At 36.1% G+C, this 18016-nt stretch overlaps 1 protein-coding gene across 8 annotated transcripts in view; it reads left to right on the forward strand.

The window, feature by feature from the left end:
* CEP85L (centrosomal protein 85L) overlaps positions 1–14957 on the forward strand; it is a 217855-nt gene extending 202898 nt beyond the window's left edge. For all 8 annotated transcript variants that reach the window (XM_082406137.1, XM_082406138.1, XM_082406139.1 and 5 more), the window contains 2 exons: positions 447–678; positions 4854–14957. In XM_082406137.1, coding sequence (XP_082262263.1) covers positions 447–678; positions 4854–5017 — 396 coding nt within the window. In that variant the 3' untranslated portion in view covers positions 5018–14957. The remainder of the gene's footprint in view (positions 1–446; positions 679–4853) is intronic.
* The last annotated feature ends 3059 nt before the right edge of the window (positions 14958–18016 follow it).

Genomic DNA, 18016 nt, shown 5'->3' on the forward strand with positions numbered 1-18016 from the left:
CTTTTTTCCCAATGTACAAAAAACAGTTTCAGAGTAACTAAATCACTATTGCTACTAACAGTAAAACTGTAGGATGAGGTTTAAATTTTCTTTGCAGTTCTTTTTGTTCTTGGGATACATCTCATAGCAAAATATATACACAACCAAGGTACTTTTTATGTGAGACCGTGAGAGACCCCCTAGAAACTGAGACTGTTTGAATTCATGTTTCCTCTCTCAGGTTTACTCTAGGCCATCAGATGGCACCCTTTCCACTATTTAAATTCTTTTTCTCTCCCTTTTTATTTTTCCTGCTGTATGTATGCAGTTAAATTTGGTTAATGTGCATGTAATATGATTCTGCTGTTTTCTTTGTAGAATTGGATGGGGGAATGTTAACCTTTATGGCTTTTGAGTACCTTTCCTCTGTCTAACAACCAGATTTTTGCTTTCTTTATCCACTGCAGAACCAAAGACAAACAGAAGAGACCTGCTCTTTATTGGACCAGGGCCAGGAAGCAGACCAATCCAGGCCGCAGACCGTTCTTTCCAAAAGGCCACTATTTGATTTGAGTGTGATTGATCAGCTGTTCAAGGAAATGTCCTATTGTTTGTTTGACTTGAAAGCATTGTGTAGTATTCTTAATCAGCGTGCTCAGGGCAAAGAGCCTAATCTTTCATTATTACTGGGAATCAGATGTAAGTGGCTAATGACTTGTTCTTACTGTATTGCTTAACAATTAGAAACATGTCTCCATGAATCGGGAACTTCTGACTGCCTTTTCCCTATTTGTTTTTATCTCCTTTCCTACTTAGATTTGTATATTTCTGAATCAGTCTGTGGGTCTGAATACCTGTTCCTTCTTCATTGCTAGAACTTGCCTCATTATGCTTGTAGAAATGAGCAGGATCATAGCTGATATGGACTGCCACTCAGAAGAATGCCTATAAATCCACCTGCTAGGGGATGTTTCCTCTGCTGATTCTGTTACTATGTGACTGGAATGGTAGTTAGCTGTGATTTCCTGATTACTCTTCTAAAAGTAATGATTCTCTTTGCTTTCCTGTGGCAGTTGTATTAAATTAATGACCCAGCCATCAGTCCACTGGCAAAATATTTGAGAGAAGGTACTCATAAGCTTTCTTATGTATGTTCTATGGCAGCTGTTTAATGTAAGTGCCAATGCTGTCACATGAGCCAGTTTTCATGGCCCATAGATCTGTTGCCCTTGTGATGCACACCTGCTGGCTTTGTCCCTTCCAGTGTGACACCCACCCATTCTGCCTCAGTTCTGCCTTCCTGAACACATAATGGTGAGAACCGCCACAAGAATATCCTAGTGTCTCTTCCTGTCTGTGCTAATTTTGCTGGAACACTCAACTTACATGGCTCTAAATTATTATAATATTGACATGTTGGTCTCTTTTAAATATGGAGGAAATGGACTTCAGTAAGGAGATATGAGGGGAGTAAGACCGTAGTGTTTATGTACCAACATGTTTGTATTGAGTAGTTCCCTAATAATATGGTTAATATGTGACTGAGTGGAGACTAGTTTTGTTTCCAGTTTCATCAAAAAGATTCTACTGTCTTGCCTCATAGTAGTTATTTTGGCAAACCAAATAATACTCCTGATCGAAGTATCTCACTTGTTAAATGAAACATGTAACTGTACTCAGAGATGTCAGCAGAATTTTCCCCTCCACTTCATAAATGTGAGAACACATATATGAGTGCAGGTATGTAAAAAACACTTTTTAAAAAAAATTGAAGTATAGTTGATTTACAGTGTTGTGTTTTAGTTTCTGGTGTACAGAAAAGCAATTCAGTTATACATATAAAATATTTATTCTTTTTCATTATAGCTTATTATAAGACATTGGATATAGTTCCCAGGAAGACCTTGCTGTTTATTTTATAGATAGTAGTTTGTATCTGCTAATCCCAGACTCCTAGTTTATCCGCCTTCCCCTTTCCTTTCTGGTAATGAAAGGTCTGTCTTCTATGTCTGTGAGTCTGTTTCTGTTTCTCATAGATACGTTCATTTGTGTCGTATTTTGGATTCCACATATAAGAGATATCATATGGTATTTGTCTTTCTCGTTCTGACTTACTTCGCATAGTATGATAATCTCTAGGTCCATCCATGTTGCCGCAAGTGGCATTATTTCATTCTTTTTATGGCAGCTCTATTTTTGGTTTTTTGAGGAACTCCATACTGTTTCTCCATAGTGACTGTACCAATTTACATTCCCACCAACAGTGCAAGAGGGTTCCCTTTTCTCCACATCCTCTCCAGCATTTGTTGTTTGTAAATTTTTTGATGATGGCTGTTCTGACTGGTGTGGTGGTACTTCATTGTGGTTTTGATTTGCATTTCTCTGGTAATTAGCGACGTTGAGCATCTTTTCCTGTGCCTGTTGTCCATCTGTATGTCTTCTTTGGAGAATTGTCTGTTTAGGTCTTCTGCCCATTTTTTGATTGGGTTGTTTCTTTTTAAAAAACACTTTAATGTTTAAGTATGTTCACTCACTCAGTAAACGTTGATCAAATGCCTTCTGTGGTCCAAGCACTAAAGTGCTGATAATGCAGATAAGTTGAATACAGCCCTTGCTCACACATTAACCACAATATTACAGCATTGTGGTAAGTACTGTAATTGAAATGTGATCAGAGGGCAGTGGGAGCACAGGGGAATAAACCAACTAAATCTACTTGGGAAGGGCTGTGAAGGCTCCGTGGAGTAGCTGGGGTTTGGCTGGAATCTTAAAGGAGGAGAGGTTTGCCAGGTGAACATGGGGGGTTTAGTTAGCAGTGATCTCTTGGAGCAAGAAATAAAAGCTCACACACAAAAGACTGGTTTTCTCCACCATTTTAGAGCTGGTCACCCCTTCAGTTACTTTGTAACCTTCTACATCTGCACTGTCCTGTGTAGCATTTATTACTTTTTCAGTACCAGGATAAGAGCATGCTCCTAATGTGAACAGAAGGGAGACTCAGCACCTCCCCCGCACAGTGTACAGCCCTTCCAGTCTTCAAAGTCTAACCCCGGAACCCTTACCTTATAGGCTGGCATTGTGCAAATTTGACCAGCCAGCTGATTTCTCAAAAAACAATGGCGGTGTTTTGAACCCTTATCTCATCACTCCATCAGTTATCTGTTGATACTGTTCACCCCTCCCTTCTTAAGTCTGGGCTACCATGGTTTCCATGACATCATTCTCTAGGTTCTGCTTCTACCTTTATGACTGCTCAGCCTCAATCTGTGAAATTCTCCACCACTTAAATACTGGCGGTCGCCCAGGAAACTTTTCTTGTTGGTCTTTTGTTTCTATTTACTTTCTCTGAGTAATCTTGTACATATCCACTTGTTTGCTGTTTTCTCTACACCTTTGACCCATACAGACATTCATCTCTCACCCTGCCTAGAATGTCCCTTTTGGGCTCCTGATTGTACTCACCTGTGCTTTAGAACCAGCAGTTTCATAGGTATCGCAGACTCAATGTATTTGAAACAGAACCTACTTTTCTTTCCTCCCTACCCCAAACCTGTTCCTCCTCTCAATGAGTAGAACCACTATCCACCTATCTCCCCAACCCAGATTTTATCCTCCACCCTACTCGTTCCCCCATCTGTGCCCTGTGTCCAGTCCCTGGCCCCTTTCCAAGCTGATTGATAATCGAACTTCTTCATGTCTATGAGTCCCTTCCTACTTGTGACGTTTATTCCTGCTGCCACATCTCCACTGCACTGTTGCGTTAATTCAAGCTTTCGTAGTCCTTCGTCTGGACTGGTTTCTCTGCCAAGCCTGGTGCCCGCCCCACCCCAGTCCCTCTTTACATTGCTGCCAGAGCCATCTGTCTAACCTGTGATTCTGATTTCCTAATACCCTCCCTGAGAATAGAGATAAAGGTGGCTCCCACCTGCCTCTCCAGCCTTGTTTCTTGGACCTCCCCTCTCATAATTTGTGCTCTGCCATTTTAGAGCTGGTTTTCTTGATGTTTCTCAATTTCTGTCAGACTGTTTTGTTTTCTGCTTCTGTATACCTTTGTTCATTCTGCTTCCTTGTCCCATTCAGTGAACCTGTCCCCTCTCCAGTTAGGCCTTTTTTTTTTCTCTTCTTTGTGCTAATATAACCTTTGTGTAGTGGTAGGTCACCTGTGGTACCTGACTGAATTTACTTGTTTATGAAACTGTATGTAAATCATTAAGAATAAGCCACTTTATGCATTATTTTGCTGACCTCAGCACTCAGCATAGTGCCCAGATCATGAATCATGAACAGTAAAACAGTTCAATTAATGTTTGTTAAAATAACAAGTTACCTGACTCTTATGCCTCCAATTAATTAAAAGCTAGCTAACTCAGGGCCTTACCCTCAGTGATTCAGCCATTGGGCAACTAGCTATCAGCCTGATTCAGTTGTTTAGAATCATAAGGTCCCAACACACACACACACACACACACACACACACACACACACACACACACACACACTCTCGATTGTTAATACTTTGCAATCTGTAAAAATATAAGATAATGCCCCTCACCACACAGTGATTTTCAGATTTTTGTCTCTGAGTTTGAAGAGAGCTGTTAGAGCATGTTCCTTTTTACTTTTGGAATATTGTCATCCATTAAACCTGTTGAATTTGTGTGTATCACTGTATGAATTTAATGCATTTTAGTTAGCAAAATTTTAAAAGGACCAAGTAGATAAGATGCATTTACTATTGAGTGTGCATAATTTGAACCTGAGCCTGACTTGTATTCAGGATACAGCATTATATTTACAATGATAATAAGTTGAAAATCCTAAAATGACTTTGTTCCCAAAAAATGTGAGATTTTCTCCATGTTTTATTTCCACAGCAATGAACTGTTCAGCTGAAGAGACTGAGAATGACCACAGCCCAGAAACACTCACTAAAAAACTGTCAGATGTATGCCAGTTACGGAGGGACATAGATGAATTACGGACCACGATATCAGACCGCTATGCTCAGGACATGGGAGACAACTGTGTAACCCAGTGACCAGTGTTGGTCCCACAGCAATAACGACCCATTGTTACATGCTGCTGTGCTAGGTTCTTCACATTTCTTTTCAGGAGCCATGATAGAAACTTGCAAGTGACATACGACTTGCACATAGGTTTTTTTTTCTGTGGATTTGTTCTGTTGGGGAGGAATTGGGATGTGAGGAAGTATCGAAGGGGCTTATCTAATCAGGCAAAAAAATTAAATTACCATTTGAAAAATATGATAAAATGTATAAGAAAAAAATTTCTGTATTCTCAAACTACTGATTGTAGGACCAAGCTGTGAAGAGTGCCCTTCAGATAAAGGGATAGGATTTCTTTTAATCCTGTAGTTTGTGTGTGTGTGTGTGTGTGTGTGTGTGTTCACAAAATTATAAAGATTTCTAGGATCAAAGCAAAGCTTCTAAGAAAGGCACACACTGTATTCTTGTGCTGCTTTTTTTTTCATGGAGAAGCTTGTGTTGTACTTGGGGTTTTCAAGGGCTGGCTGAACAAGAGTTCCCACAGCAGGCAAGTGTTCAAAAAGTAGTACAGCAGGCGAAACCATCTGTGTTTGAACAATCCCTGTGCTGAGATGGTGAGGTTGTAGGGTTGGGTTGATTTTAGTACTGTAGATAGGTCAGCTGTTTTTCCAGAGTGCTTGTGAATTGCCTAAGAGATGTGAAATATTGATGTGATGATTTTCCTGTTAGCATTGTAATGTATGTATTACAAGGCAATTTAACATAATCTGAACTAATTTTAACATGTCCCTTACTATTTACAACTTTTTGTTTATATATTATATCTATCTATATATATCTATCTATATATATATATATCAATGTAAACAAAGCCATATATAATTAATGCAAACCTAAGGCCTCAGATCATTATTGTAAAAGAAAGATTAACAAAGTGACTCTGGAACAATAGCTTATTTATCCAAATCTCAAATGTTTACATTTTAACAGTTTTGTATCTGTTTTAAAGTTGAAACTACTTTAAGAAAAAAATCAACCTGTATTCTTTATATCTGAATTATCACTAGCATAAAACAAAATCTAAACCCAGGTGATAATTGCAATTCCTTTTGTTAGGTAAAGTACATTAAAAACAGGGTTCTTCATAGAATACAAATTTGGCCAGGTTAGTTCTTCTTCTAGGGTACAGGCTATCACTATGAAATGCAACTGACTTTTTTGTAGACATATAATCATTTAAACTTCCAAATGAGTATTTCCCTGTTTTAATTGGTATTTTGGAAGGACTATATATTTCATTGCCTTCAGAGCATTTAAATGTACGTTCTTTTTAGTGTACTTAGTTATGGCAATCATTGTCCTTTACAAGTTGTTTTGATTTATCTCTTGATGCAACCCCAGGTCTCATTTAGGTCAAGACTAACAGGTAGAAGGAATGAGGGATGTTAATCAAGCAGGAGAATATTGTTTGAGGCAAGAGCAGATCACATGTCTGTTTTCTTGCCGGGCTTATATACTGGTATAAAGGCTGCTCCTAGAAAAATACGTTCCTAAATGTTTTCAGCAGTGAAAACATATTTGGGATAAGGCCTTCAAGGAAACTACCCAGGAAGACATTCAGTTCAGAAATTGGCTTATATACAGCTCTCAATAGTTATTTTATAGTTATATTTCAACAATCAGTTATAATACATTGTAAGGACGTCAGACTTTCCTTCCGTTCAGTGCCTGAGTCCTCCCTGCCCTTTTAAGTCTTTAGGATCTGGGCACTAAGAAATCAGTGCATTGTAGTGATTCTGCATCCCAAGGTCCCTAACCTAATAAGGAAGGACTTAGTCACTAGCAAGAATTTGGCTTTCTCATGTGTTCTTTTGTTTTTGAATGTTGGTGGTTTGAAGACAATCAGGGAGTAGTAAATTTGTACCAAAAATCTGATGCAAAGAATTCTGCCTTATAAAAATTAAGATCTGTAAAAATGGCCCTTTACAGTAAAGTAGGTAATAGCATCTGAAATAGATAAGCCACAAGTGTAGCACACAACACTTTTACAACCTCTTTGAATAGAATCCCCTCCCCCACACCCCCAGCCTCCATAATTTTGAAAGTAAAGGTACCCTAAAATGATAGTGATAATGGGCAAATAATCACTGATTTGGGTCACTAGGTTCTTAAATTTATATGTTTGGGGGTTTTATGGTTAAACAAACTTTTGATCGTTTGTTTTGATCACTGTAGATACTTTGTTTTCTGGCTTAGTTGGGATTAAGTAATTTATATTTTTAAAAAATAAGTTAGCTTTCTAAAACTTACAGAATATGACTTAGTTCACATATCTTGAGGTTAAAACAAATTTAACCTAGTAGAAAACTAACTAACTACTGCTGATGTATTTCAGTTCCCAAAATGTATACTCCACATAAAAAGGGGATTTAAGATGTGATAGTGTAAGTATAACCTTGAAGTATAGAATGTAATCTCTCGGAGTCTGGGTTTTGTAAAGGGGCCTAGATAGTAAGTAGACAGACTTGGAGGGAATTTGGGGGGAAATAAAACTAGTAGTAGTCTTATTTGTCAGTATTTAATTTTGATTTTTATTTTTCAGAAAATTCCCCTTTCCCAAGACAACCTTTTGTGTTAGAATAGTAAGAATATCAGTATCTCATTAAAAACAAAGATTTTACTGTTAGGCTAGGTATGATGGGCAAATAGAAGCACTATAGCATCTTGTCCTAGTTTGAACTAGGATATTCTTGGAAGTTATTACAGTGATTGTATGTCTGAGGTGAAAATTAACGTAAGTTTTAAAGTAAATCTATTTGAAATTTTGCTTAAGTATTGACTAGGTAAGCCATGCCTGAATTAAAAAATAATAATAATAAGTGTGACCACTTTTTGTATTTGAAATAGGATTCAGTATTTAATGTTAACAGTATTTTATTTTAGTGAAATTTGTTTTTTGGTCATGACAATTTATTAAACTGAATTAGACTTCTTCCAGTAGCCTGTTAGAGACAATCTCAAGAGCCGGAAAGTGTTGCTAAAATGGATATTGTACATTTCTGACTCACTAATGAGTTTATAAATTAATTCTGTCATAGTTCAAGACTTATTAATAGGATTCTCTTAGAGGGCATTTTTAAAGGAGCTGCTTTATTGGGAAAATGTTCTTTCAGTATCACTAATAGTTTATTGAATGATACAGTAGCTGAGAACTTGGACTATATTTTTACATCACACAGTTCAGCTCAGGCACATCTTCAGTTTGGATTATTGGCATTCTCTTATGCAGCTTTCTATCACTGTAGATATGTAATTACAGAAATAAGCAATTCTCATAACCATGCTCACTCAGACTGTGTCATTTGAAACTGCCAGTAGCTAGAGCTCTCAGAGCCAAAGTTAATTCATTTTGTTTCCATTTTTGACAGTTTTTTTTCCAGTGTTCACAAAACATAAAATTTCTAGCTTCACCCCAAAATGTCATGGTGGAAATTGCTGCATGATAATGTTCTACATTTAATCATGAAGAGGGAAAGGTTTTGGATATTTGGATTTTTTCTTATTTAAAAGAAGTATTGAGTATATAAAGAATGTAGTTTCAAATCAATAAGTCATTAACAACACTACTACAGCTGCATACAGAGAGAACCTTTTGTGCCTTTTTGCCTGCAGTAAGCATTCATTTCTATTTTACATGAGCTGTAAGAATGTTGATGATTATTGCACCTTGTTCTTCTGTAAATAGACTTGATTAGGATTTTTTTTTCCTTTTTTTTAAAGCAAGGAGCAGTTTTTCGTTACTAGGTAGATACCTTAGTAAACATGAGGGGAGGTATCAGATATATGTCTTTGGAGCCCAGCCTTTTCCCTGTTTAGTGAGCAGGAAACTCCTTTGGAGTATAGTCATTTGTGTGTATATGTGTACATATATGTATAAATAGTTATTTAAATATGTAAACATAAAATTCAGCATCACATTGGTGTGATGACAAGAAGTAGTAAGGTGCTAGGTGGTTACATTAAAAGCACAGCAGAGTGTATAATCAGTCACTATGACTGGTGGTTTTTGTAAACTAGGTTCAGTTTTTGAACCACCCAGAATACCTCATGTGTAAATACAACGGTCATGACTTAATTGAAATACAGTTATTGTAAAAAGAATGTGAAGCCACTGGTTGGCTTACGCCTTCTGATCTATCATCCTTGCCTCTTTTTTGGTAAAGGGGTTGTTTTTTTGTTTTTGCTTTTTAATAGGGTTTACAGCTAGAATTTTGAATGCCAAAGTTCTATTTATTAAATAAAAAAAGTTTTCAATGTTAATGGCTAAGTATTTTTCCACTGGACTATTGTTTGTTGATGTTGGAATTTGTATTAACAGAGAAATAAATTTTTTTATAAAAGATTTATGTCTACCAAGTGCCTAATGTTAATATAAAAATGTATTTGAAATTTCAGACTCTCTGAATTCTCAGTAAGAATATGCTGACTTGACTTTTTAAAGTTTTCTTTAAATACGCAAGAGAAAATCTTACTAGGTCGGGGACACTTCTGCCTTCTAGGTCTGTCTTACAGTTTCTCTTCAGTCATCGTAAAGCTTTTTCTCAGGGCCTTCCCCTGAAGGGCACTGAGATTTTCTGATGGCAGGTGCTGTAACTACAAGGGCATGTCTATGCATTTCAGCTCATAGCACTGTGTCTGTACTTTGAATTTCTAAAATACTTATTTGAATCAAGTCTTCTTTCTACTTTTCCAACAGGCAAATCAGATTTCAGTTTTTTATATTGCTGAAAGCTTGGGCTGGCAAGTTAAATCTTTTTTATTTTCTCCCTTCTAATCAGAGATATTAAAACCTTAACTGAAACATATACAAATAAGACCTTGTTAAAAGGTTACTCTGCAGAGGCCTTGACATCTCAGCTTTGATGGCACCCTGGGTCCTTGTTCTAAGTCATATGTGCCTTCATGTCTCTAGCTGGTTAATATTCAGATTAGCAGCATCTGTTTCTAGTCCAGCTAACTTGGCATTGCTAGCAAGAGTTTTAAATGAGGCATCTGATTCAGTTAACAGGAAGAAGAATCATGCATTACAGACCCCTTAGGTTGCAAGCAAATGACTTGGAAATAAAAACAGAATGGATAAAATCCTAGAGTATTTCCAAGGTGATTAATGAAGAGGTTTCTCCTTTATAATGAAAGATACGATTATTTTGATCTGGTTTAAAAAAAGTGTTTTGATGGAGTCAGCAGAGGACTTACGGGGTACATCCCAGTGATTTTGCCAGTACTTTGAGCTTCTCTTTATGCCAGCTTTCCCAACCAACCAGAGTCATTCTATGTAGAAATGCAGAGGACTCAGTTAAAACGAGGGGTAGAATATGCTGTTAGTGATGGTGCAAAATGGCAGCGTGTGGACCCAGTAGAGCAAACCGTTTACAAATGAATAGCACTCTAACATCATGTCAGTTACGATGGTCTCCTTGATTTAGAGGAGATTCCAGTTTGAGGACTGAAATTGGGATAAAAGATTTCTTCAATGTTTAAATAAAGCTGCTGTCCCTGACGAATTCGGTGCGATCACACACACACACACAAAAACTTTCCATTTTAGCCAACCCGTTTTTACTTAAACACAGTCTTGCTTCACGATCTCTATTGATTCCCTTATAATAGAAGTTTTAATTAAACATACACCTACCCTGTGACCCGGAAATTCCACTCTAGGTGTTTACTTGAGATAAATATAAACATTCATCTAAAAAGAGACTTGTAAATGAATGTTCACAGCAGTTTTATTCATAATAATCAAAAACTGGAAATAGCACAGGCATCTGTCAGTAAGAATTCTCGGCCTAGAGTTGAAAAACAGCATTCTTTCATGACCTCGGGTTTTAATTGATTGTCGCTTATATGTCAATCCTTTAGGAAAATGGAGTAAAATTTAATAGACCATAAGGCAATGGAGCCATCAGAGTTGGAAAACAGACCTCCTTTCTACCAGAGGCACTTTTGTTTACACTTCCCTCTGGAGCATTTCCCTTTGTTAATGCTGCCACCTGTGTTCCATGAGTCTCCACACTTGATGTGAAGTGCTTGGTTTTACCCTTCTTGAAACAAATTTTTTATACCCTTGTTTGGGTGCTGGTCACTCACCAGACTTTGAGCTCTTTTAGAGCAGGCACACTGTCTTATTAAACTTTGTGTTTAATGAGCAAGTAGGAAATACTAACCTCCAGAGATGTGCAAATACCTGGCCTTAGCCCCAGGAAGGAAGAACGATTTCCAAGAAGAAAAGAAGTGATCTTTAAAGCATAATTCATCCTAGAAGGGTGTGGTGCTTTTAATGGGACAGGTGAAGTGATAATAAACCCTACTTAGGCAAGTTCCATTTTCCTCCATCTCTTGGACCTCTTGCTAATCTCTCCTGTGACTGTCTTCTTTCTGCCCTTCTGAGGCAGAAAGCCTGCCCTGCAGGCTACAGGATTGGACACAGTTATTTCCCAACCCCAGTGTTCCTGGAGCATAGCAATCTCATCGGGGTTTAGGCCAGCCGTGTAGGTTTTGTAAGGGCAAATCCAAGGTCTTAGAAGAGGAACAAAATGTCAACTTGAACAATGAATGCAGTTTCATCCATATATATCTATATCTATATCTATATCTATATATCTATATCTATATCTATCTATCTATATATATATATATATATATGCACAAATCTGGAGAATAATCATTGAAAGAGAAATAGTACAGCTGGCATCCCTTCTAAACAAGGAAGCAAGGTAGTTTAATTTACATTTTTTATTCCTACACTATCTGGTCATAAACCAAGCAGTTAAAGTTGTGTAGTGGCCTGTGATGACTAAAAGCAATACACAGAAAGTGTGTTTTCTGTATCATCATCATCATTATCATCAACCAACATTTGAGCATAAACCAAGTACAAGAGCCTTGCATAAATTATCCCATTTATTCCTCTGTATAATCGTCTATGAAGTAGGTGCTATTATTATTCCTATTTCAGGCGAAAAGATTGAGGCACAGAGAGGTTTACTATCTTGACCAAGTTGGAATAGCTTGTAAGAACCAGGCCTCTTAGGCTCCAAAGCTTGACTGAACCACTCACTAGAGTTCCTCCTGTCTCAGTTTTGTGCTCAAAATTAAACTCCTCCTCTTTCCCAAACCTGCTTCCTCACTAGGCTTCTCCAATTCTGTGCATTGCACCTTCATTCCAGGAATCCTTTCTGGCTCTTTCTTTCCCCTACATCCCCATTTGTATTAGTTTATAACAACACAATTTGTTACCTTACAATTCTAGAGATCAGAAGTCCAAAATGGGTCTTACTGAATTCAAAAGGTGTTGACAGGACTGTGTTTTCTTTCTGGAGGCTCTAAGAGAGGATCTGTTTCCTTGCTCTTTCCAGCTTCTGGAGTTTAACACATTCCTTGACTCGTGGCCCCATTCTCTCTTCAAAGCCAGCAATGCCGACCCTAATCCCTCTCACATTGCCACCTCTTTGGTTCTTGTCTGCTTCCCTCTTTCCCTTTTAAGAACTCCCTGTAATCACATTGGGCCCATCCAGATAATGTGATATTCTCCCTATTTTAAGGTTGGCTGATTAGCAATCTCAGTTCCTCTTTGCCATGTAATCAAATATATTCAGAAGTCCCAAGGATTATGATGTAGTCATCTTTGGGGGACTGTTCTACTTTCCATACTATCTCATAAATGAATCAGTTGTCAAATCTTGCAGGTTCTGTCTTCTTTGATTCTTTCACATTTGTCTTGGGTACTTCGTTTCCATTTCTTTTGTTCCATCTAATTGAGGCCCAAACTACTGTAAAACAGATGTCAGATACTTGAGCTTAAAAAAAAAATTAAATTGGAGCCTCCAAAGTCAGCTTTAAAACTATATCATTAATGATTCTGGTATTTGCTTCACTCAAGAAGACATGTAAGACTCCTGATTCAACTTCTCAAAAGAAAAAAAAATGTTGTTTTTTTTCTGAGAATTTCTGAATCTTTATAGCATCATTATTTGTTAATGTCTTATAGAATGTGCCAAAATCTGGATGTCTGATTCTTTCTGATGATTAGATTTACGGTAAACATTTTTGGCGAAAATGCTACATGAGTAATGTGTGTTTCTCATTCATCGCATTTGGAAGTTTATGATAATGGTTTGTAACATTATTAGTGATACTGAATTAGATCATGCGGTTGTGCTAAATGATCCCCTTTAATATTAATTGTCAAATGAAGGACAGATGGCAAGGCCTTGGTCCATATAAAGTAGAGGGTTGGAACTAAGTAAGACCTTTACATAAAGCCAGGATCTCCAAAAGATCACATATTCAATGAAAGGAAGAAATGGAGGAAAATATACCCTCTAGTAAAAGGAAATTTAGTTTTCAAGGACTCAGCTGAGGGGGATAAAAAATGTCCCCTTGAGAATTTGCAACCATAACGCTACCTTCATGTGGAATGAGGTTTGAATTTATGCTACATTTGCGAGTCAAAAAATCCTAAGGCTAGAAGTTGACTTTAGGAGTTCTGGGTTAGCAGCTCCTTGGAATCCTGGACAAAACAAAACATATCTTCCCTGGAGGGAAGCATTTTGAACTGAGTCCTCACGGAAGTCCCATGGATTTGTCCCTGTGAACATCAGCTCAAAATCTAAAATTTTAAAACAGAAGGAAAAAATAAAGTCCTCAAACCAACAAATAACAGAGTTAGGCCCTAAATGTGTCAGATAATGAAATTATCAGATGTATATTATAATATAGAAATTACTATGTAATTAAATTTATATAAAATTTAAAACTATGCAGAAGTTATGTAACAGATGGTGACTAGAAGAGGCACAAAGGAACTTCTGGGGTTCTGGCCATGTTCCATTTACATATTGATCTGGGTGATGTTTACACAGATGTTTTCACCTTATGAAAATTCATCAAGTTGTACCCTTATAATTTACACACTTTTCTATATGTATGTATAATTCAATTAAAAGTTTACACTAAAAAAATAAACACGGAACTTTGGGAGAAAAATAGAATTTTTCGAAGTGAAAAATATAATTAAATTTAAATTTTAGGGGTGGGGATGGTGGTGTGCTGAATTGGGCGATTGGGATTGACATGTATACACTGATGTGTATAAAATTGATGCCTAATAAGAACCTGCAGTATAAAAAAACAAACAAAACAACTAATACTAAACTTTCATTGGGTTATTTGCATGGAAATATGTTAATATAAATGTTTCAGACATTACATGAAATTTCTAAAAATCTTATATTTGTATTTGTATGGAAATATGTATGGAAATATGTTAATATAAATGTTTCAGACATTACATGAAATTTCTAAAAATCTTATATGTTCTGGTATAATGTTATAAGTAATAATCCTAGTTATTACTTTAAAATGTATATCTCAGAAATAACTAATTTTCTTGTCAACTGCATTATTATGAACTTTCATCAAATCTTTAACCGTGGTCATTTTTAAGTCTTTTGTCATTTACAGACAGTTCTGGGTGTACTCTGATGATTTTGCAAATATGTTCCTATAAAAGGGTTTCATCTTCAAGAAATTCATGGAAAAGACTCTGACAAGTACAGGTTTCTGGTAACTGACTGTACTGCTGAACTGAATGAATAAGCATTTTCAGAACTCTAATGAAAAACTGATGAACTCATAAAAGTGCTAACAAAAGATCAAGATGAAAAAAAAAATTAATTACATGGGACTGAGTGAACTGATGAGGATGAGTATAATTTTTGTGACTTTCTGTCTGAATTAAAAAAAAAAAAATCCCACAAGGACTCAGAGGCAAAGAATATACAAATCAATTTTCACTGCAAAGTAAAGTAGCTGTTGCAGTGGAGGATTACTGGACAGAATGTCAATATTATGACATAGTATGAGTGTGTTTCATGTTTGGTAATTGCAATCATTGTTGCTTTTGTTGTGGTCAAAAAAAAAAAAAAAAAGAATATGAGGATCAGATAATTAAGTCACTTTCTAGGAAGAAAAGGAGCCAATGCTGGAGTCCTTATTTATCTGACTTTATTTATTTTATTAACCATCATGCTGCACCATCTCTGTTTTAATAAGGACCCAAACTGTGTTGGCCATAATCAAATTTCCAATTATCCAAATGCTGGAATAAATGCCTTTATAAGCTTCATAAAAAAAAAAAAATTTAAATTTTAAAATTAAATGGAGCAAATAAGTAGCATATTAGGTACAAAAAAGAATTCATGAAGATAGTCAAGAAGAAGTCACCCAGATAAGAAGGTTTAGAAACACGAAGGATATAATGAGACAGTCTAATACAAATTTTAATTGGAGTTTTCAAAAGGAGAGATTTGAGAAAAGGGGGAATAGGAAATATTTAAAGAGATCATATTTATTTAACAGGATTGGTGAATTTTTAAGGACAGAGAAAAACATGAATTTAGAGAGTCATGAAATTCAATTAAACTGAAACCAGAAAAATGAAAAAGAAATTCTACCTGGACACATTGTAGAAAAACTCAGAATCTTAAATTTAAAAGAAAGATTTTTTAAAAGAGGTAGAGAATAAAAGGTAGAATAACTTCAAAGAAGCAATTAGACCAGCAGAATTCTCATAAACAATAACAAAACACAGAAGACAGTAGAATATCTTCCAAAGACTGAAACAAAATAGCTGTCATCATAGAATCATGTAAATTATTCACAAGTAAGACCAAAGCAAAGACATTTTTCATAAAAACAAAATTTGGAAAGAGTTTCAAATCAATAGACCTTAATAAAAGAATTCCTGGAGGGTAAATTTCAGGAAGAAACATTAAATTCAGAAAGGAGGATAGAGAAGTAAGAAGGAACAGTGAACAAAAAGCTGGGATACAAAAAACACTGTATAAAACAATAAAAGAAATATTTACTTTTTGGCCTTTATTATGTTGAGGCAGTTTCCTTCTATTCATAGTTTGTTGAAGGTTTTTATCATGAAAGGGTGTTGAATTTTGTCAAATGATTTTTCTGCATTGGTTCATATGGTCACATGGGATTTTTCCTTTGTTCTGTTAATATAGTGTATTACATTGATTTTTGTATGTTGAACCGTTCTTGCCTTCCAGGAACAAATCCCACTTAGTCGTGATGTATAATGCTTTTAATATGCTGGTGAATTAAGTTGACTAGTATTTTGTTGTGGCCCCATCTTTGTTTTTTAGTTAAATTTACTGTGATGCACCTAGGATTGCTTTTGTTTATATTTTCCCTGCTTAGGTTTGATAGGGCTCTTTGAATCTGTGAATTGATGTCTTTCATGAGTTTCAGAAAATTCTCAGCCATATTCTTTTGCATATCATTTTTGTCCTGCTTTCTCTCTTTTTTTTCCCCACATCTGTACCTCCAGTTATGTGTTTCTTCTCTTTTATCCACTATGTGTCTTATGTTCTTTACTCTTTTGTTCCTCTTTTCTTCATTCTGAATATTCTCTTCTGATATATGTTCTAATTTACTATTTCTCCTTTTTGCTATATCTAGTTATCTGTGAAATCCAACCATTGCATTCTCAATATCAGGTGTTGTGTTTTTCAGTTCTAAAATTTCGATTTGGTTCTTCCTTAGAATTTTCAGTTTTCTGTCAACATTATCAATTTTGTCATTAATTTCTTGAGCTTATTAAGCATAAATATTTTAAAGCCCATTATCTGTATCCCCAGTTGGATTGTTTCTACTGTCTGTTGTTTCACTTCATTTTTAAAATAAAGTCTTTTTTCCTCAAATACCTGATCATATTTTTATTGAGAGCTGAATATTTTATATGAAAATATTTGAGGCTCTAGATAATGTTATATTACTCCAGATAGGATTTAAATTTGCTTCTGGTAGGGCTAGGGGCACTAATCACCCTAGTCAACTCAGGGCTTCAGTTGATCTAGAACAAGAGTTTGAGCCCTTGGGAGAGCCCCTCTACATCTGGCTCACCTAGCAGAATCCCAACCCAAAGTCAAGGGCACTTGCCAGGTCTTCCCTTCCTAAGAGAGCTATGGATTCCAATTTTTACCTCCTAGTCCAGAGATTAGGTGAGCAATGACCTACAGGCCAAATCTAACCTACCACTTGGTTTTTGTAAATAAAGTTTTATTGGAATACAGTAATGCCCATTCATTTATCTATTGCCTAAGGCTACTTTTGTGCTAAAATGGCAGAACTGAATAGTTGTTAGAGATTATATGACCCTCAAAGCCAAAATTATTTATTATTTGCAAAATTTTGCTGACCCATGTCCTGGGTCCCTAAGTATAAGGGAGGCTCTGTCCAGCTTCTCTGCCTCTGAGCTATCTCTTCCAGAAATGGCAGATATCCCTAAAGGAAAAATAGCCCCTTTTTGTTTCTTTCTTGTACTGGATCTTGATCCTGTAATATTTTTTACTGCACCATTAGCTCTCTGATGTCTTCAAGTAGATTATTTTTCCAGCATTTTCTAGTTGTTCTCTGTGGGGGGGTTCATCTGAATTTCTTAGTTTGCCTTTATTGGAAGCAGAAATCTTTATAAGAGTTTTTATAAGACATTTTAACCACCAGTTTTTAAACAAATTCAGTTTGACAATGGGTACTCCATCATCCCCTCTTGTTGGTTAAAATATTGTTTGCCAGGGATATTGTCCTTTATTACTTTTGATCTCTTCTAGTTGCTTGCTCTAGTGATGTAGGGTGCAGTTATTCTAGAGTTGGTTCTTATAAGAACTGCTATCACTACACAAAAATTCCTTCCTTCCTAGACTATTTCAATAATATATTTACTTCACTAAGTTGCTTCCCCTTTTAACCTATCCTGCATATCTGCTTCTGAATAATCTTCAAAATGGCAGTCCTAATCAGACTCTCAAAACCTTCAATGATTCCCATTGTCTAAAGAAATGCTTAACTTGACATTCATGTTGTGGTTTTTTTGTTGTTGTTTTTTTTTTCTCATCCTATTTTTCAAGTTTTTCCCTTTCACTAGTCTGGTCAAAATATATTGGTCACATACA

This window comes from Balaenoptera borealis, assembly GCF_965194805.1.
Source record: "Balaenoptera borealis genome assembly, chromosome: 9".
Taxonomy (NCBI): Eukaryota; Metazoa; Chordata; class Mammalia; order Artiodactyla; family Balaenopteridae; genus Balaenoptera; species Balaenoptera borealis.